The sequence below is a fragment of the Chamaea fasciata genome, unplaced genomic scaffold, assembly GCF_029207755.1.
Source record: "Chamaea fasciata isolate MVZ Bird 193981 ecotype frontalis unplaced genomic scaffold, bChaFas1.0.hap1 SCAF_23, whole genome shotgun sequence".
NCBI classification, from domain to species: Eukaryota; Metazoa; Chordata; class Aves; order Passeriformes; family Sylviidae; genus Chamaea; species Chamaea fasciata.
The window spans coordinates 5245535-5269055 of NW_027094108.1; the positions used below are offsets into that span (position 1 = coordinate 5245535).

The 23521-nt window shown below is 52.0% G+C and overlaps 3 protein-coding genes across 8 annotated transcripts; 1 reads left to right on the top strand and 2 right to left on the bottom strand.

Annotated features, from left to right (window-relative positions):
• Positions 1-513: 513 nt before the first annotated feature.
• Positions 514-9652, top strand: YBX1 (Y-box binding protein 1). Of its 3 annotated transcripts, none has more exons than XM_066202908.1 (8): positions 514-834; positions 1196-1259; positions 4523-4556; positions 6449-6538; positions 6756-7058; positions 7412-7491; positions 7582-7859; positions 9276-9652. In XM_066202908.1, the coding sequence occupies exons 1-7, from the start codon at positions 678-680 to the stop codon at positions 7826-7828; spliced, it is 975 nt and encodes a 324-aa protein (XP_066059005.1). In that variant the 5' UTR covers positions 514-677; the 3' UTR covers positions 7829-7859; positions 9276-9652. The 3 variants fall into 3 exon arrangements, with proteins under 3 accessions (XP_066059005.1, XP_066059006.1, XP_066059008.1); XM_066202909.1 differs by having other exon boundaries at positions 9281-9652; XM_066202911.1 differs by having other exon boundaries at positions 515-834; positions 7594-7859.
• Positions 9653-10913: 1261 nt separating this feature from the next.
• LOC136300536 (claudin-16-like) lies at positions 10914-16805 on the bottom strand. Of its 2 annotated transcripts, XM_066203008.1 has the most exons (8): positions 16773-16805; positions 15990-16223; positions 15799-15859; positions 14499-14620; positions 14022-14124; positions 12919-13083; positions 12562-12753; positions 10914-11953 (listed from the first exon to the last, which is right to left on the bottom strand). In XM_066203008.1, exons 4-8 carry the CDS (start codon positions 14610-14612, stop codon positions 11862-11864), a joined length of 666 nt encoding a protein of 221 aa, XP_066059105.1. In that variant the 5' UTR covers positions 14613-14620; positions 15799-15859; positions 15990-16223; positions 16773-16805; the 3' UTR covers positions 10914-11861. The 2 variants fall into 2 exon arrangements, with proteins under 2 accessions (XP_066059105.1, XP_066059104.1); XM_066203007.1 differs by lacking the exon at positions 15799-15859 and having other exon boundaries at positions 10914-12753.
• A 1024-nt stretch (positions 16806-17829) lies between these two features.
• On the bottom strand, positions 17830-22483 carry CLDN19 (claudin 19). 3 transcript variants are annotated; one of them, XM_066203124.1, is made up of 5 exons: positions 22261-22483; positions 21189-21353; positions 20869-20956; positions 20315-20461; positions 17830-18080 (listed from the first exon to the last, which is right to left on the bottom strand). In XM_066203124.1, the coding sequence occupies exons 1-5, from the start codon at positions 22481-22483 to the stop codon at positions 17837-17839; spliced, it is 867 nt and encodes a 288-aa protein (XP_066059221.1). In that variant the 3' UTR covers positions 17830-17836. The 3 variants fall into 3 exon arrangements, with proteins under 3 accessions (XP_066059221.1, XP_066059222.1, XP_066059223.1); XM_066203125.1 differs by lacking the exon at positions 20315-20461 and having other exon boundaries at positions 22261-22476; XM_066203126.1 differs by lacking the exon at positions 17830-18080 and having other exon boundaries at positions 18537-20461.
• Positions 22484-23521: the final 1038 nt, after the last annotated feature.

A 23521-nucleotide genomic window follows, 5' to 3' on the forward strand; every position in this document is an offset into this window, starting at 1 on the left:
GCGGGTCAGCTCAGTGCTGTAGCTGCATGTGCGTACGTGGATTGGGGAGCTCTGACACGGCTCCCAGCCCGTTATTTCCCGCTGGTATTTAACGCTCCCGGCCCTTTGTGGCAGTCACTGAGGGGAGCGGCGGCGCCCGCTCTGCGCTGCCCGTTCCCGCCGGCGGAAGCGGCGCCGTGGGCGCTGAGGGACAGCGGCCGCCGCCACATGCTCGCGCGCACTTCCCCGATCGTGCCCGTTGGGGGCGGGAGCAGCGGCCGGAACGGCCAATCAGGGCCGGGGGCGGGGGCTCTGGGTGGACCGGTGAGAAAAGCGAGCCTGGCAGCCACGGGCGGAGCGGCCAATGGGCGCGCGCTATTGAGGAGAGGCAGGTGTGACCGCCAATAGGCTCTGGGCGGGGGGCGGTGGCGGGTCGGGGAAGGGCCAATGGGGTCGCTCTCCGTTTAACCGGCGGGCCGGGTGGCGAATTGCGGCGCGCGCGGGCGGGGCGCGCGGGGTGGCTAGCCGGTGCGCGCCGCCATTGTGGCCAGTTCGATCGGTATCGGGAGCGGAGAGCGGAGCTCAGCGAGCCCGGAGCAGGGAGCAGCCCCCCCACGGCCGGCCTCAGTCACCATCACACCGCGGGAGGCGGCGCAAACAGCAGTCACCACCACCGTCCGCACCGAACAGCCGCCGCCATGAGCAGCGAGGCCGAGACCCAGCCGCCCGCCGCCCCCGTCCCCGCGGCGGCTCCCGCCGCCCCCGCCGACACCAAGCCAAACGGCGGGACCGGGAACGGCGGCAGCGGCCTGGCCTCGGCGGCGCCTCCCGCTGGCGGGGACAAGAAGGTCATCGGTGAGGGCGAGCCTGGGGGTCCCCGGGGGTCCCCGGGGGTGGGTGGGAAGCCCCGATCCTTTGCCCCTCCCCCGCCGTGGCTGAGGGCGGCGCGCGCGCTCCCTTCTCCCCGCGAGGGGCGGCGCGCGCCCCCTGCCCGCCCCCGGCGCGTGTCCCCGCGGGCGCGCGCCGCGGCCGTTACTCGCCCCCCTCTCCCCCCCCATCCCCTCCCCGCGCGCCGCCGGCCCCGCGTGCCGGGTGGGGGCGGGGCGGCGCAAGATGTCCGCCACGCGGGGCCTTTGTGCGCGCGCCCCGCCACGTGCCCCTGACGCGCCGCTCCCCTCCCCTCCTCTCCTCTCCCCCCTCTGCCCCCTTCCCGCAGCAACGAAGGTTTTGGGAACAGTGAAATGGTTCAACGTGAGGAACGGTTACGGCTTCATCAACAGGTGAGCGCGCCCGGCCGCCGCGGGGCCGTGTAACGGGGAGGGAGCGGCGGTGGTGACAGGCGGGGCCGGGGGCGGCCGGGCCTTCGCCGCTCGCCCGGCTCGGTGGAAGGAGCTGGTGGGATGCGCCCTTTCTCCACCCCGCGGTTTTTGACCTGCCTACTTGTCTTTTGAGCCTTCAAGAGCGCTGCTCTCGAAGCGAATTTATTTTCACGGTGATGTGTATTACGTTATTGTCCTTTCTTTTATGGTGTTTTGGGGTCCCCTCCCCTTAAAGATATAAAAGTATACTGGCTGTCAGCACACACAGTATTTGTTTAAACTCCTGCGTGAAGTTCAGTCAATGCAAGCAGGAATTGCTTTGAGCAGTTGGTAGCTCAAACACTCTCTAATGAGGACATTTTTAACGTGTGGGAAAACGAGCAAAAGGGACACAATTCACATGGGCTGGTGCTGCGCTGAAGTGTATGGACGGGTCTCGTGAAACAAGTGCCTAGAAGATTCTTTTTATGATAGTAGCTGATGTGAAAGAGTAATTTGAACTCTTTGGGAGTTGTGTAAATACCTAAAGTAGGCCTGTCAGGCAGAGGAAGTGTTCTGCAAACAAGTTTTTAAAAAATGGGCAATTCTTGGCCCCATTGTTTGGAGGGGCCTCCCTGGAGTGTTGCCAGAGCTGTTTCCCTTAATTCGTGATACTTAAACTCCCCCGTCTCAGAATGTGGCTGAAAACTGGGGAATCCCCCTCTAGGGCAGCGAGTGCAGAGTTATTATTGGACCTTGTGTCTACGTTTGGTTTAAACACTGCCTTTTGAACTGCCTGTTACTCTGTGAACTGGCCTGAATTGTGTGTCGAGCTCCTGAATTGGTTTTGTCTCTGCAGCTTTACAAACTTGCCTCCCAGTCTGCCCAGTTTGCGTTGTTCACACCGTGCCTCAGCTCCCGGCGTTGTGCAGTCACCAGCGCTGGGAGCTGTCGTGTCTCTGGCCTTGGAAACGCCTCCCAAGTCCCAGCCACAAACCCCACCTCGAGGGAAGGCTTTTCCTGTTCCCTCAGTAGTGAAAATGTTCTGTGATGTCAGTCAAGCAAGGAAGCAGCAGCAGCTAGTTGAGACATCCGAGCAGCTTCCCCAGTCATTACTCTTTGGCAGCTGTTAAATCCCTGAGGTTGCCATTTGTAATGAGAAACCCAGCATGATCTCGTATTATCAAGAGATTAGAGCTTGGTAACTGAAGGGGAGGACATTTCCTCAGCTCTGGAATCTTTGCCTGGCTGCAGGGAAGCTGTGCCAGGAGCTCCTGCCCTTGCATGGCTCTGCTTTAGCCTGGTCTGCTTGCAGATAAAACGAGGCTTTGGAACTGAAATGAGCTTTGATGTAGGTGCATGCTCGCTTAAGGTATTTTCTGTGTGTTTTTAGTGTTAGAAGTGTGATTCTGTTCCAAAATAGGAAGGAGTTGGAATTCTGGGTCTTTGATGGTTGTTTCTCATGTTTGCCAAAATCACAAGTAGATGTGCAAAGGCCACTGGCTTGGGCTGTACCTTAACTGGAGCTGCACTGACTGGCCTGGTGTCCTGCTGGACTTGGCATCTTCTTGTCTCTCTGCTTGTCTGTTTCTCTTTTTCTAATATATTTTTGTGGATAAAAGATGTGAATGGAAGAGTGGCTTAGCGCAAAGATCAGCTAAATGATTTGTTCAGCCTTTAGCATGGGTATTTCTCTTGCACCCTTCAAAATTTTCTTTGAAAAAGTGATGGTCCTGCTGTTCCATCATCCACATGACAGCATGATTGCTTCTTCCAGATGTGCTTGCTGGAATACAGCGTTGGGAGTGGTGTGGCCAGTGGTGTGAGGCTGTAAAGTGGCCTGGTGTGGTTTTCACTTGATTCTGTGTGACCCAGTCAGTTGTCAGGCTAAAACTCTGATGTCCTCTTGAATGGAAATCACTTTGCAAAAGGATTTTAAAAACAAGTATCTGGTCTGGTTGTCCAAAATTCAGCTTGCGCAAAAGTACAAGGCTTCCACGCTTGTGGAGCACTTCCTACCACTGTTGTTCAGCTGAGGATGAAGGAAGGTGCTTGGCATTTTTACTAGAACGATGTTGTGAAGGTTTCAGCGTTTTGGACATTGTGTTTCGAAAAAGAGCCTCACCTTTGGCTTTGCAAGGGCTTCTGGATGCTGCATTGTGGGGTTTGGAGATGAGATCAGAATGGCTCTGCTCCACTTCCTTTTGGCTGCCTTTTCCCAGTAACCTTTGAGGTCTGTAGGCATCAATTTCGGTAGGAAACAAGGGGACCTTTTTTTACTGGTGATATCTGCAGAATAGCTCTAGGTTGGATGGAGTTTTTGGAAGAAGTTTAATTGTCAATTCTCACTTTTTAAAGCCAGGGGTGAGAAGTGTGTGGCTTTATCTTGGTAAAAACCAACTCGAGTATTGTGTTACCACTAGCTATGAGCACTCCAGTTCAGAGCATGTTTTCACACAAGCCGATGTCTTTACCCAGTCATTCTAGGAAACAAAAGCCACTTAGCTGTTGATTCAAAGGGTTCCATGCAGAAATGAGACTGAACACTGCAGGTGAGGGTGGGTTGGTGTGGTGGGATGTCCATGCTTCAGGAGTGGGGGAGATGGATTGTGCAGCTCTCACCAGCACAGGGGAATCTCAGTTGTACACATTCAGAGCAGAACAGAAACTTGTCACTGGAGCTGGCTCTGAGCTGTGGTTGTCTGGGCTCAGGGCAGTTGTGGGAGCTCTGCCAGGGTCATGCTGAGGGATGGTTGCTCTTGGGTCCTTTTAGATACAGACCTGAGCTGTTTTCTGTTTCTTGAGAGCGGAGACCAAGGCTTGACCGACTGTGCTGCCTTCAGGGGCAGCCGCTGTTGCTGTCCTGGGCTGAGGGGATGTAAGTGAGGCTCCAGTGGCAAGGGCAGAGCTGCTTCCAGAAGCTGCAGTAACCAGTGTCCCACCCAGTGCTGCTGGACAGGATGAGTGGTCACTGTCTGCTGTTCACACATGGATACAGGGGTGTGCAGCAGTGAGAGGAATGTGCCTCACTGAACCTTCAGCATGTGCTTTGCACTTGGTGTGAGCTGCCTGCTGATGTCTTTCCTACACGCAGTAAGCTGATAGGAACTAAGTTGAGAGCAGGTTGAGGAGTAATGCTCCAAACCTGTTCTGAGAGATCTGCATTTTGACTCTGTACCAAACAACTGAATTTTTAATTTACTGTGCATTTTATTCACAAATGTGAATTTCCTGTTGTCTTGCAGGAATGACACCAAGGAAGATGTGTTCGTCCATCAGGTAAGATTTCCTTGAAAGTGAAACATTTCCTCTCACAGTGCTGAGAATTGCACTGGCTGCCAGCATGGGCTTGGGGATAACTGCCTGGAGTCCAGTCATCTTGTGGATTCGTACAGGGGTTAAGTAAACATCTGGAAATAAATTAAAGCTTGCAGCAGGGAGAGAAATTAATTTAACTGAGGGATGAAGTGCCAATGAAGCTCTTTTTTTCCTAGGCAAAATTATAGATTTTATTGCTCTAGGCTTTCAGTGAAAGTATAGACACATTTTAGTAGGGGCTTTTCAATTTAACTGATACATATCCTTAGATATAATGTATGGCAGACAGGTAAGCCTCTGGAAGATAGCCCAAGACTGCACACCACACTTGTGTCTTACTTCATGGAGCAGGATTGCCTTAGTTTAGTTCTTTGTCTGAATTGCAAGGCTGTGATGAGCAATTTGCTTTTTGCCCTTTCTGGCTCAGGATCTTCTTAGTAAGCAGCCCACAAAGAATTGTTAGTGGAGCCTGGTTCACTTCTGGCATTTAGGAGTCTGTGGGTCGTTCTTTTGTCTCAAGTTAGGGATACGCTGCTGATGTTAACACAAAGGAAGGGAAGAGCAATGTCTGGGAAATGTTTTGTGTTTATCATTTCTCAGCTTCTTGCTTTTTCTGTGTTGGGATTACCAGCCTTTAGAGGCACTGGTTTGTGAGAGGTTATACATGCCCTGAGGAGAAGCTTTCAGACCCAATTGGCAAGGAGGGTCACCTGTAAGTGACCTTGACTTACTGGTTGTGTTACAGGACTTGTCATGTAGCTGCTGTCTATGTTTCTGAAATAACAGTTTGGTAATGATTTTAGTGTAATATTTTTTACAGTAAAACAGTTACAGGGCTCTAATCTGAGAGAATCAGGTTGTTTGAGAAGCTGTAGCTGTGTATGCTTTTCTCCATCCCTGTTAGATAGCTCAGGTATCACAAAAAGCTGTTGGGCTGGCTGCTGTTGTAATAAGGCTTTCCTTTTAATTACTGAGGCTTGTGGGTTTGTTTTTCCATTGATTTTGTTCTATTTAGGGGGGAAAAATCTAATCAAATTGTGTGGCAGGTATTTATGTTAAAGTTACTACACTTTTATTGCCCTTCAGTTAAAGTGTTTGATAAGCAGAGCATGGCTGGGCACGGTGTGTATTGAGCATTAACTTGTCTGTCAAAGGTGTCATCCAGTATTGCAGAGCACCAAAAACTGAGTCTGTTCTAGTAATGTTGTTTGACAGGTGGCCGCTGATCCAGAGGATTGTCAGGTGCTGACACCTGGAAAAGGCCAATCCTTGTTGTGCAATACACAGCTGGAGTAGATTTAGGATTAATTGGTTAGTCCTGTGGTCACTGTGGTGTTGGAAGCCAAGGAGGAGGAGATCTCTTGATACCTGGCCATTTTTATGTTTACAGAGAATGGAACACAGAAGCTGCTGTGTCCTGTGGTGTGTGGGAAATAATGGAGGGCTGGAAATGCAAGAGGGTGATTGGAAAGGCTGATATGTTGGTGTAGAGGCTTCAAAGGAATGTAAAACTATCATAGTGATGTTGGATCTTAAACTCTGATTAGGAATTCTTTAGCCAGTGTGTGGTGTGGGAGTTTTCCTCTTGGTTTTCAAATGGCCTTTTTAGCCAGCAGACAGGATGTTGACAGGTGCTTCCAGTTAATAATAAAGCTGCTGCACATTTCAAATAGTCCAGAGCGTAATACAGGTACATTTGATGACTTCCTGGATTTTCCCAATGTTTCAATTGCTTTTTCAGGAGTACGGGTCTTTCTCCTAAGATAAACAAATTGAGTATTTAGTAATTTAAAAAAAAAAAAAAAAGTCTTCCATTGTATTCTTACGCTGTGCCTGCCCTGTTGTGTTGTTAGACTGCCATAAAGAAGAATAACCCCAGGAAGTACCTCCGCAGCGTAGGAGATGGAGAGACCGTGGAGTTTGATGTGGTTGAGGGAGAAAAGGTAAACACATCTCTGGGCTGTCAGAGCACACATGGAAAACTCAGACTGCAGCCTTTGCTGTGGTGCCTGTGGTTTGAGTTGATGCCTGATGACATCCAAGGAGGTGAATGGTTTTTCATTTCTTCACAATGTGGATGTAAATCATCGCTCAGTGCTAGACTGTGCTGTAGCTGGTGGGATGGTGACTGTTTCCCCTGACGCTGTTTCCACTCTCCAGGGCGCGGAGGCAGCCAATGTCACAGGACCTGGTGGAGTTCCAGTGCAGGGCAGTAAATACGCAGCAGATCGTAACCATTACAGACGATATCCACGTCGTAGGGGTCCTCCACGCAACTACCAGCAGAACTACCAGAACAGTGAGAGTGGGGAAAAGAATGAAGGAGCAGAGAACATCCCAGAAGGCCAAGCCCAGCAGCGCCGTCCCTATCGCAGGCGGCGGTACCCACCTTACTATATGCGTAGGCCCTACGGGCGTCGTCCACAGTACACCAACCCTCCCGTGCAGGGAGAGATAGTGGAGGTAACATTTGCTTGGCATGGGATGCTAAATGGCCTTGGTTGCTTTGGAGCAGGGTGATGGGATGCAGCTTTTGACGCTTCTTGTAGGTACTCCAGGTGATTTCGGTAAGGTTTGGGAGTAATGTGAAATGAAGTAGCTGAAGGTCTTCGTGTTACAGCTTCTTCAAACCAGAGTGTTTCAGTTTGTGTGGTTTACTGGAGGATTCTCCGTCGTGTGCACGCCTGTTCTCTAGAACTGCTGTTCACCTTGACTGAACTGTCAGTCTTCCAGCTCCTTTCTCACAGCGTGGCAAGCTTGTGGAGTTAGCAATTTCTGGTTGGGGCTGAGGGGGTCTGTGGCCTGATGTCTTGCAGGGTGCTGACAACCAGGGTGCAGGAGACGGCAGACCAGTCAGGCAAAACATGTACCGGGGTTACAGACCACGATTTCGCAGGTATGCTGCAGATGAGCTGCTGGCTTTAGCCTTGTTCAGCAGCAGAGCCAGGACATGGCGATGCTCAGGTGCTGCATGGTTAAAGCCTAGCTTGACTTTCAGGGGTCCTCCTCGTCAAAGACAGCCTAGAGAGGATGGAAACGAAGAAGACAAAGAGAACCAAGGGGATGAAACCCAAAGTCAGCAGCCACCTCAACGTCGGTACCGCCGTAATTTCAACTACCGACGCAGACGCCCAGAGAACCCTAAACCACAAGATGGCAAAGAGACGAAGACAGCCGAACCACCAGCTGAGAACACGTCCGCTCCCGAGGCTGAGCAGGGCGGGGCTGAGTAAATACCGGCTTAACATCTCTACCATCATCCGGGTGCGTGCCCAGGGCCTGGGGATGCCCTTTGCTCGCTTTCTCTTTTGGTGCTTTTCATTTGTGCCTTATGAGCTTTGGGCTCTTCGTGTCTTCTTCTGTGTCTGCAGAACCCAACTGTGAGGTTTTGTTGTGTCAGTGCTGATTAATTGGGAGGGCTTGTTTACAAGCTTTAATTGTCATTGATGGAATGGTGTTACACTTGAAATCTTGGCTGTGTGCAGTGGCTGAGGTGTAGAGCAGTCTCTGCTCACCCAGAAATCCAAGCAGAGCAAAGTGTAAAGACTTGAAAGTAGTCAGGAGAAGCACGTGGTGGGATTTACCTAGCTCCATCAATGCCTGAACTGAGTCCCTACAGGGAAATGGATAGCATTGAGGCCTCAGCATCCATTTCTACAGAGGTGATGTGGAATTAGCAGGAGTGTCTCAGGAGCAACTTTTTATCTAATCAAAGTGCTGGAAAAACTGGTAGAAGTGGTGCTTTAGTCAGAGCATGTGGGGCTGTGTTGCAGTGCTGAGGTGTGGACTCGGGAAGCTTGTGTGCAGTGCAGGGGCCAAAGGCTGGGTTAGTTGAAAGGGAACCTGGCTGCAATTGGAGCTTGCTTGGTGCTGACTCCTGAGGGACAATTCTACTGATTTGGGAATATTTTCATTGTCAGGACTCTGCTTCTGCATTCCTTGTCACCCACGTGTGTATCCCATTCCTTTTGTGCCTTGCTCATTATCTGGAGGGCAGGAAAGTGGAAGAGGCATTTAGGCTGTGGTGGGAGCAGACTGAGTGGTCACACTGATGGGATGGACAGGGGCTGGAGGAGCTGGGCTGGGAGAATGGCTCAGTGTTGGCAGCAGCTGCAGCCTCTCCCAACTGGGGGTTTGGGGTCTTGCTCTGCATGGGCTCGAGTGCTTCATGTTCCACGTGCAGATGGATCATTGAGTCACTGTCCAGGCTGTGCTGCAGTGACCTCTGCACTTTCGGTGAACATGTGTTGTATCCTGGTATTCATCTTTGTGGTCAACACCTCCTGGATGAATCTTGGAAGGTGGGCTTCAAAAGGATACCACAATGGCACCTTGCTGTCTGGTGGCATTGGAGGACATTGGGTTTAGTCTGTGTGCTCTGAGCAGTGGCTGAATGTCGGCAGAGCCTGGTGGAAGCAGCCCTCCCCAGAACCCAGAGGGTTCTGGAGGGATCCCTTTGGATTTAAATTGACTGGGTGCTCTCTTTGGAGCCCTTGGCATTGGTCCTGTGGGAAGGAGCTGCTGTGGTTGCAGGGGATGGGGCTGACAAGGGACAGCAGCTGGTGAGGGTTGGCCTGTGAGCTTCTGACAGGCAGATTAGGGTGAATTCTTGAGTTGCAGGTGAGTCTTGGTACACAAAGCACCCCTGTCTGATCAGCCTTTTTCTTTCCTCTTTTTCAGTTTAGTCATCAAAGAAAAGACTTTAAGAAATGAAGACGAAAATGAAATTCCAGCAATAAGAAATGAACAAAAGAATTGGAACGGAAGACCTTAAGTGCTTGCTTTTTGCTGTTGACCAGATTACTAGAACTATCTGCATTATCTATGCAGCATGGGGTTTTTATTATTTTTACCTAAAGAATTCTCTTTTTGGAAATGATAAACACGTTTTTTAAAAGCCTGTTTTTTCTCAATATACCTTTAAAAGTTTGTAAATTGTTTCATATCTGGTCACGTTGAGATTTTTAAGAACCTCATTTTTAATTTGTATGAAATATACGCCTGATTTTTTCAAGTCAAACTGCAAGCATCTGTTAATAAAGGTCTTAAAAGAGTTACCATGTGTGCTTAGGTGTTTTAAACCCACTTGTGTGTGAAAGGGTTTTAAGTATCCATAGAAGGTTTGGGGAAAAACGTGACCATACAGGCTGGTGGGGTAAAACAGAAAAATTGAAGTAAAAAAACTAATGAAGATGCAATTGAGTCACACTGGAGAAGGGCACAGAGGGATGGGAGTGCTTGGTGTTAGCCCAGTGCTTACCCAGGAGCTGTTTGCTGGAACAGCTTGCCTGTCCTTGCTGGAATACAGCACTTGCAGAACTGAGGTGGTGTGAGGGTGCTTAAAAAGGAGGGTGCTTAAAAATCCTTCCCCTAAAATGGTAGAATCCCACATTGGTTTGGGCTGGAGGAACAAGGACCCTTAAAGCTCACCTCATCCCATACCCTGCCACTTGACCTGGTTGCTCCAAGCCCTTTCTAAGCTGGCCTTGAACACTTCCAGAGATGGGGCAGCCACAGCTTCTCTGGGCACCCTGTGCCAGGTTTTAGATTCCAAAAAATCCCAAACTTGTCATTGGGGCTGTGCTACAGTGCACTGCAGAGCCAGCAGTTCCCCCAGGGGTGCAGAAGCGTGGGGACAGAGCTGTGCCTTGTGCCAAAACTGGCTTTGGCTGCACCCCAGTGCTGTGGTGAGAACCTGGTGAGTGGGGGCTGCTCCCTCCGCGTGGGGCTCACCCTTGTCCGTGCCCAGCTGTGCCATGTTCTGACAGCACCCTTAGAACCCCTGCAGAGCCCCTGCAGGAGGGGTGGCAGCTTTTGGGACCTTTCTGGTGAGCTCTGTGCTCTTCATCATTTTCATGTGGGCTCCAGTGTCCCAAGGGTCCCAGTGCTCCAGGCTTTGCTCTCTCCAAGCACCTGTTAATGCTCCCACCTGCCCATGCCCTGGCTCTGCCTCTGGGAGCATCCCGCCCTCCAGACTCTGCTGTTGGACAGCAAAATCTCATCTCTGCTCCTTCTTCCTGTCACTCAGTGTTGGGATTTTCTCCTTTCCCAGGTCCCTGGGGTGTTGCTGATGATGGGGACAGACTTGTCCTGGACATGCCATCTGGCAAAAGTGTGAGAAGCTGCAATAAACAACTTTGGTGCCTTTTGGCTTCATGTGAGGGGGCAGGTGGCTCAAGAGGACCCTCACAGCTCCTCTGGGTTCAGGGTGCAGGTGCCTTGCAGCCTGGCTGGGCTGCGGGAGTGGGACTGCGAGTCTCCACCCCTGGTTTGGGGACTGACTGTGTCCCTGCAGCACCATCTGCTGGGGCCTGGAGCTCAACCTGGCACCTCGGGGGCAGTGCTGAGGAGCTTCTGCTTGGTTTCCCTGTGCTGTGTTGGTGTCTGTGCTTAGCTTGGGGTGAGAGCTAAGGGAACGAGACCAAAATCAGCATTCAGTAATTTGGGGTGGTGGGGATTGAGTTGGTGGTGGTTCTGGTTTGTTTTTATAATGGTTTACAAGTGCTGAAAGATAATAATTCATTTGGAAAACACAATTCCCATTTTGTGTGAACTTAAAAGCCCCACTCTGCTGGTAGTGCATCTGCATCAGGCTTCAGACCGACCCACCTCCTTGCATCTGGTGTGTATGGCCTTGGTGTTCCTTGATGATCCCCCGTGAAAACATGGATAACTAAGTGTTCCAGACTCCTGGTGTTACACAGGTTTTGAGCACAAACCTTGTGCCTCCCTTTGTCTGAACCCAGGGAAGGTTTCCAGTGGGGCTGGTGTGGGAGGAACCAGGGCTACCAGCCACGTGGAGTCAGTGCTGCTCTGTGCAGAAAAGACTTCCCACTGAACACCCCCAAAACGGGCTGAGCGATGTCAGAGGAGCTGCTCTGCCCTCAGTATCCTGACAGCTTTCCCAGGGAAAATTTTGGAGTTGCAGGTGAGTCTTGGTACACAAAGCACTCCTGTAACCCTTTGTCACCTGTCTGATCAGCCTTTTTTCCCCTTCTTTTTCAGTTTTTCCTCTTTTTCAGGGGCATCTTTTCTTAAAGCAACACTTTTTTGGGATTTATTTTCATGAAACCTGGCTGGAGGTGGGGAAAAAGCCCTTCCCTGGCTGACTGCTGCAGTACCCTCACTTTTAGCAGTCAGCTGGCTGTGTCAGAGCCTGGAAGCAGCTGCAGAAATGTCTCAGTACAGGTGCCAGTGCTTTAATGGGGTGGGACTGGCCGGGGGAGTGTCCCCTGTCGGGGCTGGGTGCAGGAGGTGCTGCTGCCATCACACACGGGAGTCCACGGCATACATCTTGCTGGTGGCTGTTCGGCCCCGGGGCTGGGGACGCCTCTGGGCTTCACTGTGGCTGCTGGGGGCTACCAGGAAGGAGTTGGGGTTGTGTCATGGCAGTCGCAGGGTGACTTGGGGCTGCCACAGCACGGGGACACGGCAGGAGAAATGAACTCGGGCAGCCAGCAGGGTTAACTTCCACCCCATGGGGCCGGGCATAAGGACTGGAGATGACATCTGGGGAGGCATCACCTGTCCTGATGCCCTGGGGAGGCATCAGTGTCCCTGGTGGACTGCTGGGGCTGTATTTCAGCCAGCACATCCCTGCAGCCACTGGCCCAGGCTTTGGCTGATGGCAGGGATTCAGCCCCAGCACAGCTGCTGCTTTGAGTAAACATCAGCACACCTTCAGTAGGGCCTGGAGGCCCACAGATGTGGATGGGCCCCTGCACCCTCTTCATGTATTTATAGATAGGGTTTATGGGGGCCCTCACTCAGCCCTGTTCTGCCTTGTGTAGCCTCCCCAGCCAAGAGGCGCAGGCTGGGCACAAAGGGCTCCCCCTTGCTTAGGCTGGACCCTGTAAGAAGCCCCTGTAAGAAGCTTCTGCGCCCCCTGAGCTGTTCCTTCAGCCCTTATCCCTGCAGGGCAAAAAAGTTACTTGAGATAGGATGGGGTGGAATGAGACAGACTGACCTGTGCAGGCATAGAGGCAGCAGGTCAGCAGGACAGATGCCACAAAGCAGCCCGTGGAGCCAGCCATCCCCAGCCAGCACGACCACCCAAAGTCATAGTGGACTCCCAGGAAGATATTGTGTGACACCAGCATGGCCCTCTCCACGTAGACGTCCACTGCATACCACATGGAGCCTATCAGTCCCAGGATGCCTAGGAAGAATGGGGCTTGTTAACAATAACCATACAACCCCCCGTGCTCCCCAAGCCCTGCTGAGGGCGTGCTCCCAGCTCCCTGTGGGACATGAGGTGTGTCTGCTCCCAGCTCCCTGTGGGACTTGAGGTGTGTCTGCTCCCAAGCCTTCCCCAGCCACGCACTCCCAGCGCCGAGTATGACTCCAGCTCCATAGCACATCTTCAGTTTGACACAAGGATCTTCCTTGAGGAACGTGATGCAGTCGAGCCCAAGGATCAGTGTAGCCAAAGCCAACCCAGCCAGGAGATCTGCCGTGATCATCAGGGTCCGTGTCACCACGATCTTCACTGGGCAGGGAAGTTAAAACAACCAGAAATGGGCATCAGGAGTAATCAGAGGAACAGGTCTCTCCACTCCAGATTTCTGCCCATGTCCTTAGAGTCACCCAGCTCACCAGCGGCCATCACACTGCAACCTACCAACCCCATCCCTGCCATGGGCCAAGGGAAGGTGCTCAACAAGCTCATCAGAAACTTAATAAGGACTTAAACTCATGATTAGACCAGCGCAAGAAACCAAACAACTCAAGGTATACCCATAAGCACCTGGTATGTGGTTGCCTGCTCAAGCCATTCTTGAGCAGAAGACACTGCTGCCCCCATTGTTTTTTTTCTCCAAGTTGTGTAGCAGGTGTTTTGAACAGCAAATGTCAACATACCAGTGAAAAACAAGACCTGGCATGGATCACATCACCAGCTGTGATGGGACTGTTCCTTGGAAAGCTCCTTTCTCCCCAGAGCAAGGTGGCAGCCCCCTTTGTCCATACCAGCTACGTTCTCCACTGCCTGGATCTGTGCTGTTCCATGTGATGACCCAACACATTACAGAGCTTGATGTGCCCTGTGCAGGCCAGAAGAAATGTCCCTACCCTGATGTGACTGTCCCTGAGCTGTGGGCATGAGTCCTTGGCCAGTGGGAATGGTCCTTGCTCTGCCTGCAGCATGGTGGGTGGCAAATCCTGGGCTCTACTTGCCAGAACACGTTTGTTGTGAGGTGGCAGAGCTTCACAGGGTCTTTCCTGCCTGATAACCCCATGGCAGGTCTGACTGAACCCTGAGCTGCTGCCAAGGCCAGGCTATTGGGGCAGGAGACCAAGAGCCGCCGGAGGCTGGTGTGGTGACTGACAAAGGGCAGCTTGGTGCAATGAAAATCACTTTCCCTCTTCCCTTTCAAGAAGACTCTGAGCTGTGAACTTATTAAATGCCTCCAAGCCAGGTCATCTCACCTGGGTGGTCAGCCAGAATGGAGTCATACTGGTCACAGGTCCTGACCCCGTCCTGCATGTTGGTGACACACTCCCTCCAAAGGCCCCGGCACTTGTGACTTATCTGGAAGCAGGAGAAAGGCACTCATGCAGAAAGCACCAGAGTCTCCCCAGCTTCCCAAGGATCTCCCAGCCCAGCAGGGCAGATTTCAGGCTCCCACCACTACACCTGGACATGTCCCAGTGACTTCCCTGCCCATACCTGCTCTCTGTTTTCTCCTGCTCCATCCCTCTATCATTTTCTAATCCTTCAACTCAAAAAGAAGTGGGGTTGTCCCACCATGTCCCTTTTCCAAGCCTGTGGAGATATGGTGCAACCTCGTGGACAGCAAGGCACTCACCTTGCTCTCAGCTGCTCACCTTGAGGATGATGGAGATTGCTCTGCTCACCTTAAAGGTGCCTACTCTGCTCACCTTCCAGGTGATTTCTCTGCTCACCTCCAAGCTGTCATCAGCATTGACCATCCAGCAGTCTGTGCATGTGGCCAGGAGCAGGAAGAGTGTTGAGAGAAGAGCGAGCCCGAATGCTGTCACCTGCAGGGCTGCACCCATGGGGTGACCTGCAAGGGCACAGAGATGTTCACCCACTCTGCTCTGGCTACTTTGAGACCTCCAGTCTTCCAAGGACCAAGTGCCACCAAGGCCAGGCATCCTCTGGGTCCCGTCTCACAGTGCTCACTTGCTGTCAAAATGCTCTAATATCCTCAGCTAAGGTTGGGCCACCAGGTTTTCATGTAGAGAAAGCTTTTAGACCCACAGTAGTTTTGTAGTGGAGACATTCCCACACTGGTTCCCTCTCTTCCAAACAGAACCTGCCGACCATCAGCACTTGCCCTTTGGGAATCAAGAGCTGCTGGAAACCGCTGTCAAATAACTGCTGCTAGAAAAACCTGTGACCTAAGCACATCTCCAGGCAACCTCTAGAGACCTCCATCCCTGCCATATGACCTGGTGGGTACATCCTCTGCCTTGCTTTTGTTTTTTACTCCAAGAAAAGCCATGAGGTGTTGAACATCCAGGTTGGAGCACAGGCAAGTGTCCCATGGAGGTGTCCTAATCTTAAGCAAGATTAACAAGCCCAAAGACATATCTCCCATCTCAAGGGGGACAAAGGCTGCTGGGGCATGAAGTGGGTGCCCTGAGGAGCTGCCAAGGCTTTCCACAGAGCAGAAGGGATGGCATCATTTGTTTTCCATCCTAGATGGATGTTTTCCATTCCTAGATGAAAGGACTCTGCAGAGAGGGGAGCTGTGTCCAAGGGGACATTGTGTCTGCAAACCCTGGGAAGGAATCCTACTTTGCCATGTTTTGCAACCCAAAATGCCAAATATTTTACTGCCTGAAGTTGCAGCTACTGCAACAGCCCTTTGGACAGGGGTTCATACAAATGCATTAATTAGCAAGACCAGATGAGTTTCTGATCTCCATGGGTTAATTAGCATGAGAAGATAACTCATCATCACCAGGTTTAGTACCTCCAGCCAGAGGCTGCCCACCCTGGCATGGCACAGGCTCCCTGTGGGGCAGAGGCGGGAAGGAGGGTTGTGGTCCCTACACCCAATGTGCCCATCTCCCCACACATCCCCTCTTGGGATGTCACTGGGAGCAGAGGCATCACTCTCCCATCATCTCTGAGCACTTCCATCAGCCTCACTCCAAGTGGGCAGTCTCTTAGAACCCAATTTACAACAAATTTTTTAAATTCCCCAGGCTCCCTTCTGAGCTAATTCCCCAGAACCTTATTTGTTTCTGCTAGACCCCAGCTGTTTTGGAGCCTTTGAAGAAAATCTGTTCAGCCACTTCAGTTATATGAGCAAGGAAAAAAAAAAAAAAAAGAAAAAAAAAAAAGAAGAGAAAGAAATTCTTAATGCTGGGAAAAATCAGCTCTAAACCTTGTTGATATTAAAAGGGGTTCATGGGGAGCATTACCTTCACCGCAGGCTCCTTCTTGTTGCAGTGGGATGATGACAGAATCTCTTTGTTGCTGTTGATCTGGGATAGGGATGTAGGTCTGGAAGGATTTGAAGTGCCGATGGGATTGGATCCTGACTCATCTGATGGAATCAGGGATACACAGCACCAGCTGGAGCTTGTGCTGGGCTATTTAAGGTTTGTCCAAGGTACATCAGCTGGGCTTTGTTCTCTGAGACATGATGGGCATCCCTGCAGTTAGAGCAGTCATAGGCTGGGAGTGGAGCCTCCCCAAAAATGTCACGTGGGGAAACAAGTGGAAACCTGCTGGGAGCTCTCCCCAGGTGGGGGACTCTGTGTCCTGGACAAATAACCCCTGTTTTTTAATCAGACCTTTCAATTACCGCCTAAGAATGAGTGGCCTCAGACACTGGAGTGGCCCAAGATCCAGGAGTGGTACCAGAGTTCAGAGGGTTGGAAGGGGCCAAAGAAAGGAGCTGGAATGCCAGGGTGACAATAAACATCTTTGGCTGGTAATTAGGACCTTTCTTTTTTCCCCATTAAGCAGAAAACAAGTGAAAATCACTGCAGTGGTGATGGCTCAGGTACCACGTCTGGTCAGCCCCCAAGGAGGAGCCTGTGACCCTGGGGAGCAGTACCCCAGCTGTCTGGCACTTGGAGCTGCCCTAAAAACTCCAGGTTTGTCCCCTAATCCCCCACTATTCGGGGATTACACAGGATCTGTGTTACAGCATCCTCTGAGCACCCCTGAGCTCAGCTGTGCCTCGTGGCTCTGCTCACCCTCATCTCTCACACCCATAGAAAACACTCATATTTCCATTTCATGGGTCATCGTTAAGGTGCACTTGGGTTTTTAGGGTAGGTTTGGTTTATGTTGTGGTTTTTGTTTTTTTTTTTCCTCTAGATAATCCTCTGCAGCATTTTGCTGTGGGCATTTTGGCAAAACACCAATCTTGGCAAATCCTTCAGCCCTGCAGAGACGCCCAGGTGCCTGATGTGTGAGATTCCTGGGGCTTGGAGTTATCCTATTTTCCCAGAATTCTGGCACATGGCAGGTCCAATGCATTGGCATGTAGCAGTGAATTAGGGCCAAAAATGTTCAGAAGTGCTCGTGAACCTTCATTTTCCAACCTTTACAGCTCTGGATTTTATGGTTCTTGGACATCTGTGATACATGAAATACTGTGTGACCCCAAGTGATACAAAACTGTACCTCCATGGTTTTAGCAACACCCATAAAATAGGTGTATTTATATTTTCGGCTCGTCTAAACACTCAGTTTATGATGTATCAAACTATTCTGCCTTGTCAATCCCCAACTGAAGCCTTTTTGGGGGTAAAAAGAGGCAGATAGAGGAGCAGAACTAGCAGCAGTCAAATGATTAAGCTCCTTTCCCAGGTTAATGGCAGTGAAAATCAGATCTTGGGTACCATGAGGTTTGTCAAAACCATGTCCAAAAAAAGTGCTGACAAGACCCAAACCTTGAACTTTAGCAAATATTGTACTAAACTGCTGTGGCTGAAAGGGGAAAAGCAAAAGATGTTTTCTTAGATGGGATCATCTCAGAGGACTAGAGAGGACTTGGTAGATGCTGCAGGGGCAGGACAGTGAAAAAGAATTACTAAAAACACCACCAAATTCAATCAGCCATGTCTCAGAGGTGTGACAAAAGCCCTTCTGCTGTCTCAGAGGTGTGACAAAAGCCCTTCTGCATGTCTTTGTATGGGGGTCATTTCCCTTTTTCCCTTGTTTCTGCCTATTTGAAAATGACTATTATTTCCCAGAGCTTTGGCTGAAAGCAAGAGGTACGACTCAAAACTTCAATACTGCTCATGACACTGGTTTAATGACCAAAAGGTGTGTTGGAGGGGGGAAACTGTTTCAGCCTGCCTGTGCTGTGAACAAAGGCAGATCCCCCTCTTTGATGTGCTTCCAGCCTGGGTGTCCATCCCCAGGGAGCCTTCAGGTGACTCTCAGAGATCAAGGACACCAAATCCCTGGCTTTGAGGTGGGATGGGATGGATTTCTGGGCCAGGTGCAGGGGGCAGGACAAGGATGCTAAGATGATACAGCAGCCATGCAAAAACCTGGATGGAAAACATGACCTCTGAAGAAAAACATGCACAGCAGGGGTCAGGTCCCTGCACAGGGGAGTAAAAATCAGCTTAAATTAACAAATACCCAATTAGGCACAAGTCAGCTCTGAATTCATGGGAAATGGGAGAAAACAGGGAGACTTCAGCTATGAGGGTCCACAGGTGGAAGATGTTGGTGGCATTTCAGCCTTGGGAAGAGACTTGTGGAGGGGCCAAGCTGGATTCCCAGGGATTTAACCTTAAATTAAGAAAATTGTAAGGCCACATCCCCACCTTTGAGAGCAACACGTGGCAAAAGAACCAACATATTTAGCCAGAAGGGCAAGAATTGTTGAGGATGGGGGAGAGGCTCCTGCAGAAGTGGCTCTGAACCAGCACTGGAGTCACTGGATGGGACTGGTCTGGATGGGGAGTGAGGGGAGATCAATGAGACAGTTCCAGAAAGAGGCCCATGATTGAAAATATTTTAATACCACCGAGTAACAATTTTTAGTACAAAAAGAAAAAAAAGGAAAAAAAAAAAAAAGCATTTAAAAATCCCCACCCATCCCATTTCCCAAGGCCATGCATCCCATGGAAAAGTTAATGGAATTTATATTAATAGAAAAAACCCATTCTTTACACTGAAATATAAAAAGGTCTTTTTAGTTTAGTTTGTTTGTTTTAAAGCACAAGGTTCCTTTTCAATCCTCACTGCAGTGGCTTTTAGTTGGTGTTTCTCGAGGGGAACCCCAAAATCTGGGTTCAGCACCTGATGGGTGATGCCACTGCTTTCCCCTGAGGGGTGCAGGACACAGTTTTACAGGGGGACTGCAATTTAAAAGAGAAAAAGGCCATTAATGCCAGAGTGAAAGAGAGAAATCACCCACCCTGGGGAAAAAATAGCATTGCTTCTCCTCCAGCACAGCCACAGACCCAGACCTGGGCATGGGCATAACATCAAATAGAGGGAAAGGAAATAAAATAGAGGGAAAGAAAATAAAATGGAGAAAATCAGAGTAAAATAAAATAGGGCAGAACAAAACAGAGGAATAGAAAACAAAATAAAATAAAACAAAAAAAAAGGCAAAATAAAATAAAATAAAATAAAATAGAGCAAAAAAAAATAAAAAGTCAGCTCTCACTTCATATTTGGGTTTGAAAACAAAATAATAAAAAAGATAATGAATCTGTTTGGATAATTTCCAGTGTCCTTCCCTGTGGGTTGGCTGGTGCAGCACCTGCAGCAGGGCTGGAGGGATGGAGTACAGGGAGTTTGGAGGATTTACAGATGAAATTGGAGCTTTGGCAGTTGCAAAACAATTAGTAGCAGTAGAATAGAGGTACAAAGAGGTGGAGGCAATTAGCAGGTCGTGTTTGGAACCTTCCCTGTCTGCTCTCGGGGATCCTGGCGGGAAGAGGGATTTGGACCCAGCAGGGAGGCACCAAAATTCAGGGCTCTGTCCATCTGCCACTCAAAATAGTTGTGCTGGGCACCAAAACTAAAAACAAATCCTTTGTGTTCAGAGCCTCTTTTTGCTGCTTTAATTTGCCCAAACTCATTTATTCTTGTTTAACAAGGCACAGCCTGGGCCTGGACAGGAATGAGCCCAAGGCAGGTTTGGGCTGGCAGAGCTCAGCTGGAGCAACTGGCCTCCAGGCAGGAATCAATAATAATTAATAATAATTTTTAAAGTACTGATTTTCAGTAGCAATGAGGCAGGGGAATGCTGCACCCTGAAAGCATCCCTCTGCCAAGAGCAGGGTGTGGGGATGCTGGAACCCCGAGCCGAGCTGGTGCTGTTAGAAATGAAAACCTCATCCCAAGAAAAGCAAGCACTGGCTTTCCTCCCTGCTTGCTCCTGAAAACAGGATGTGGGAGAGGGGTGGCCATGGTACAAAGCACTTCTGTGCAGCACACCCCCGTGGGACTGGCTCTGTGCCCCTGTGGCAGCAGCACCAGGCTCCCTGCATCGCCCCCACAGCATCCCTGTGACAGACAGACAGACAGACAGACAGACGTCGCCTGGCTGCAGTGCAGGGCTGGGGGCGCCACCCCGCCCAGCTGAGGAGAACGTGCCAGTGATGGATACGGGAGGTGGGACACATAAATCATCCGTTTCAGCACTGAAAATAGTGCTGAAACCTGGAAGATAAGGAGGAGAAAGCTCTCATTCAGGGTCCTGTTTTTGGGACGGAAGGGAGGCGCTGGGCAGCAGGAGGGCAGGGTCAGGGCTCAGACATACTCCCGGGCTGTGGAGGGCTGTGCCTGCCGCTGGTAGTGCTGTCCTCGGCGCTCCTTGGCCGGCCAGGAGCAGCACAGGAGGGATCCCCCCAACAGGGAGAGGCTGGCGGCCCCCCAGCCCACGAAGAGAGCAGAGCCAAATTCGTACCTGTGGTGAAAGGGGCGAGGGATCATCAGGGAGGGGCAGAGAGGCAGAGGTGCAAACTGAGACAGGCAATAGGATGCTGGAAGCCCTGATGATGCCAAGGCAGATTTTGGTTCTTCCCTCTCCATCCCCATCTTTTCTGTTGGCTGTATCCAGCTCTCACACGTCCCCATCTTTTAATCCTTCCCTGGGCTGAAATTCCACATGCCCACCGCTACCCTGTCCCAGCTGGTAACAACTAAAGCTTTGGGACATCTTCTGTGAGGTGGCAGAGGGCTGGCAGAGGTCCCACCCATGGGGCACATCAGCCCACAATGCTGTGCCCCACCAAAACCAGCAAGGGAAGGTGCAATGGGAAGTGCAGGGACAAGACAGGATTTGGAAGGGCACCCCCTGAGCCAGGCTCTTACCTGGCATTGACAGGGATGGTGCTCTCTCTGAAGAACTCATAGGTCACCTGTGTTGCATACAAGGACACGGCAGCCAGTGTGCACAGCCCTGGGCACAGAATCAGGGAATCACAGAATGTTTTGGGTTGGAAGGGACCTTTAAAGGTCACCTAGCCCAAAGCCCCTGCAGTGAGAGGGTTGTCTAGCTGTTCCACTAGACATCAAACATGGACTGTCAGTGACATCCAGCCCACACCAAACCGCTCCCCTTCCTCGGTCAGTGTTGAGAGGTGTTTGAGGATTCCTGCACCAGGGATGTACGAAGGCTAGAGCTGCCTTACCAGAGAGAACGAAGAGGACACCTCCAGCAACAGCTATGCGGCTCTTGGTGACAGGATCCTCCTCCCCAACTTTAGTGCATTTCATGCCCACCACGCTCACGATGATGCCAAAGAAGCCCAGGAGGAGAGAAATGACCATGAGAGCCCGGGATGTCTGGATGTGAACTGCAAGGAGGGAAGAAAAACTGCTCCCAGCAGGTGCCTTTGGCCACAGCCAGGCACTGGAAGCAAGGTCACTGAGTTCCATGCTGGTGATGGACCTGGTCCTTAACCCTGTCCTTGCTGTGTAGCTCCCATATCATCTCCTCCCCACCTGGCAGATACGGAGACCTCAGCTCAGCTCACGGCACTGCTCCCAGTGCCTAAACCTGACCTTCCTCCCTGCCACCCTCATCTTGGTCATGACTGCATTGGGCTAGGCAACACCTTGCCTGGAGCAGCACCACAGTCACCAAATGCCAAAAGGGTGATGCACAGTCACGCATGTTTATGATGTCCCCATGGGGCACTGCTGGTATCTAAATGTGATGCCCACACTGGAGCTCAAACCTGCTGGGGCCAGGAGCGTCCCAGTGACACAAAGGGGCTCAAACCCGCAGGGCCAAGGGAGGCTCAGTCCTGGGATGAGGAGGTTGGGGCCAAGATTCACAGGTGGAGAAGGAAGTTTGGACGCACATCGAGGCTCAGCTCAGTGGATGAGTAGCCTCAGACCGTTCTGAGGTGGGTCAGACCTATAATAGGGATGGTGGCAAGAAGGACTTGGACCTGAAGGTGACTCAGGCTCCAGGAGGGGCCAGGGGAGCTCAGATCCTCAGGGGAACGGGGCATCCAGACGTGAAGAGGGTACAGACCTGTTGGGGATGTGTGTTCAAACCCACAGAAGCGGGTTCAAACACAGCCAGGGGCTCAGAGCCATGTGAGGGAGGGTCAAACACACAGCAGGGCTCAGACTTACAGGGGGTCAAGGGCAGCTCAGGATCCCAGGGGAGCTCAAGCCAAGGTAGAGACGGGGAGCGGGGACTGCACCCAGGAAAGGAAGCGGGGCTCATCCGACCCGTGGCCCCGTACCCACCTTCGAGGGAGAGCAGCGAGTCGTGCAGGCGGCACTGGACCTGCCCGGTGCTCTGGGCGGCGCAGCTCATCCACAGCCCCTCGTGGAGCCCCACGGCCGTGATGATGGCGTCCCCGGCGTACGAGCTCTGCCTCCAGTGAGGCAGCACGGCCGCCGCCAGCGCCGCCATCCAGCCGGCCAGGGCTGCCAGGTACCCGGCCAGCTCCCGAGCCCCGCCGCCCATCGCCGCCGCCGCTCCGCGCCGCGCCCGGGCCCGCCCCGCCTGAGGGAGAGCGGCCGCGGGAGGAGGGAAAAGGCCGGAGGGGCGGCTCTGAGCGGGAACGCGGGGGGAGCGGGCAGTGCCGGGGGAGGATTTGAGGGGAAGGCAGAGAGATGGGGCTTGCCCGGGGAGATTTGAGTCTCGAGTGGGAGAGTTGGGGCCAAGGGGGTGGGTGGGCTGGAGCATAGGGGGAATTGGGTACTGGGAAGCGGGAATTAGGGGCCTGGACTGGGCCACTGGGGCCCAGGGAAGAGCGGTGGGTCTGAGGGGGAGAGGTTGGAGTCTGAGGAGACTGATTTGGGGTTGGAGCCTAGAGGTTTGAGTCCTGGAGGGAAGAATGTGTTCTTAGGGGAAAGATTTGGGGCATGGAGGGGATTTGGGTCCTACAGGAGAGATTTGGGTCTTGCAGGAGATGGGAACCCCTCAAAGGACAGCGGAGGGATGTGGGAAAATGGGGTTCCCCAGCAGGTGGAGGGGCCGGGGCCGTGTGGGCAGTTGCCATCCTTGACCCCCTGGCGTGGGCTGGGAGCCCCCCAGAGGCTCCAGGGGTCACCCCAGGAATTCAACTGGGAGCAGGGAAGCGGTTCATTCAGTGAGGGAATTCAGGCACACCATGCCGCCACGCCACCAACAAGAGAAGCCATTGTCAGTGGTGTACGCCCGCAGGAGAGGGACGGGGGTGCGGGGAACACGTGTCACCACCCCGGTGACACCAAGCCCATTGCAGCCCCAGGACCTGGCAATCGTTAACCGCCGTGGCCTCATCAGCAGTCTGCTCACGCGCCCAGGCAGCTGGGGGTGGACGCTGGCATGGTGGGCAGCCTCCACTGGGACCGTATGTTCATCGTGGAGAAGTCATCCTCCAGAGCCCCCTTGCCCACCCCCACGCTGAATGGCCCTCCAAGTGGGATGGGGGTGCTGGGTGGCTGCACATGCGGTAGGATTTATTTGCCCACATTCCCGGGATGGTTATGGTAATGGTCAGACATCTGCGGGAACAAT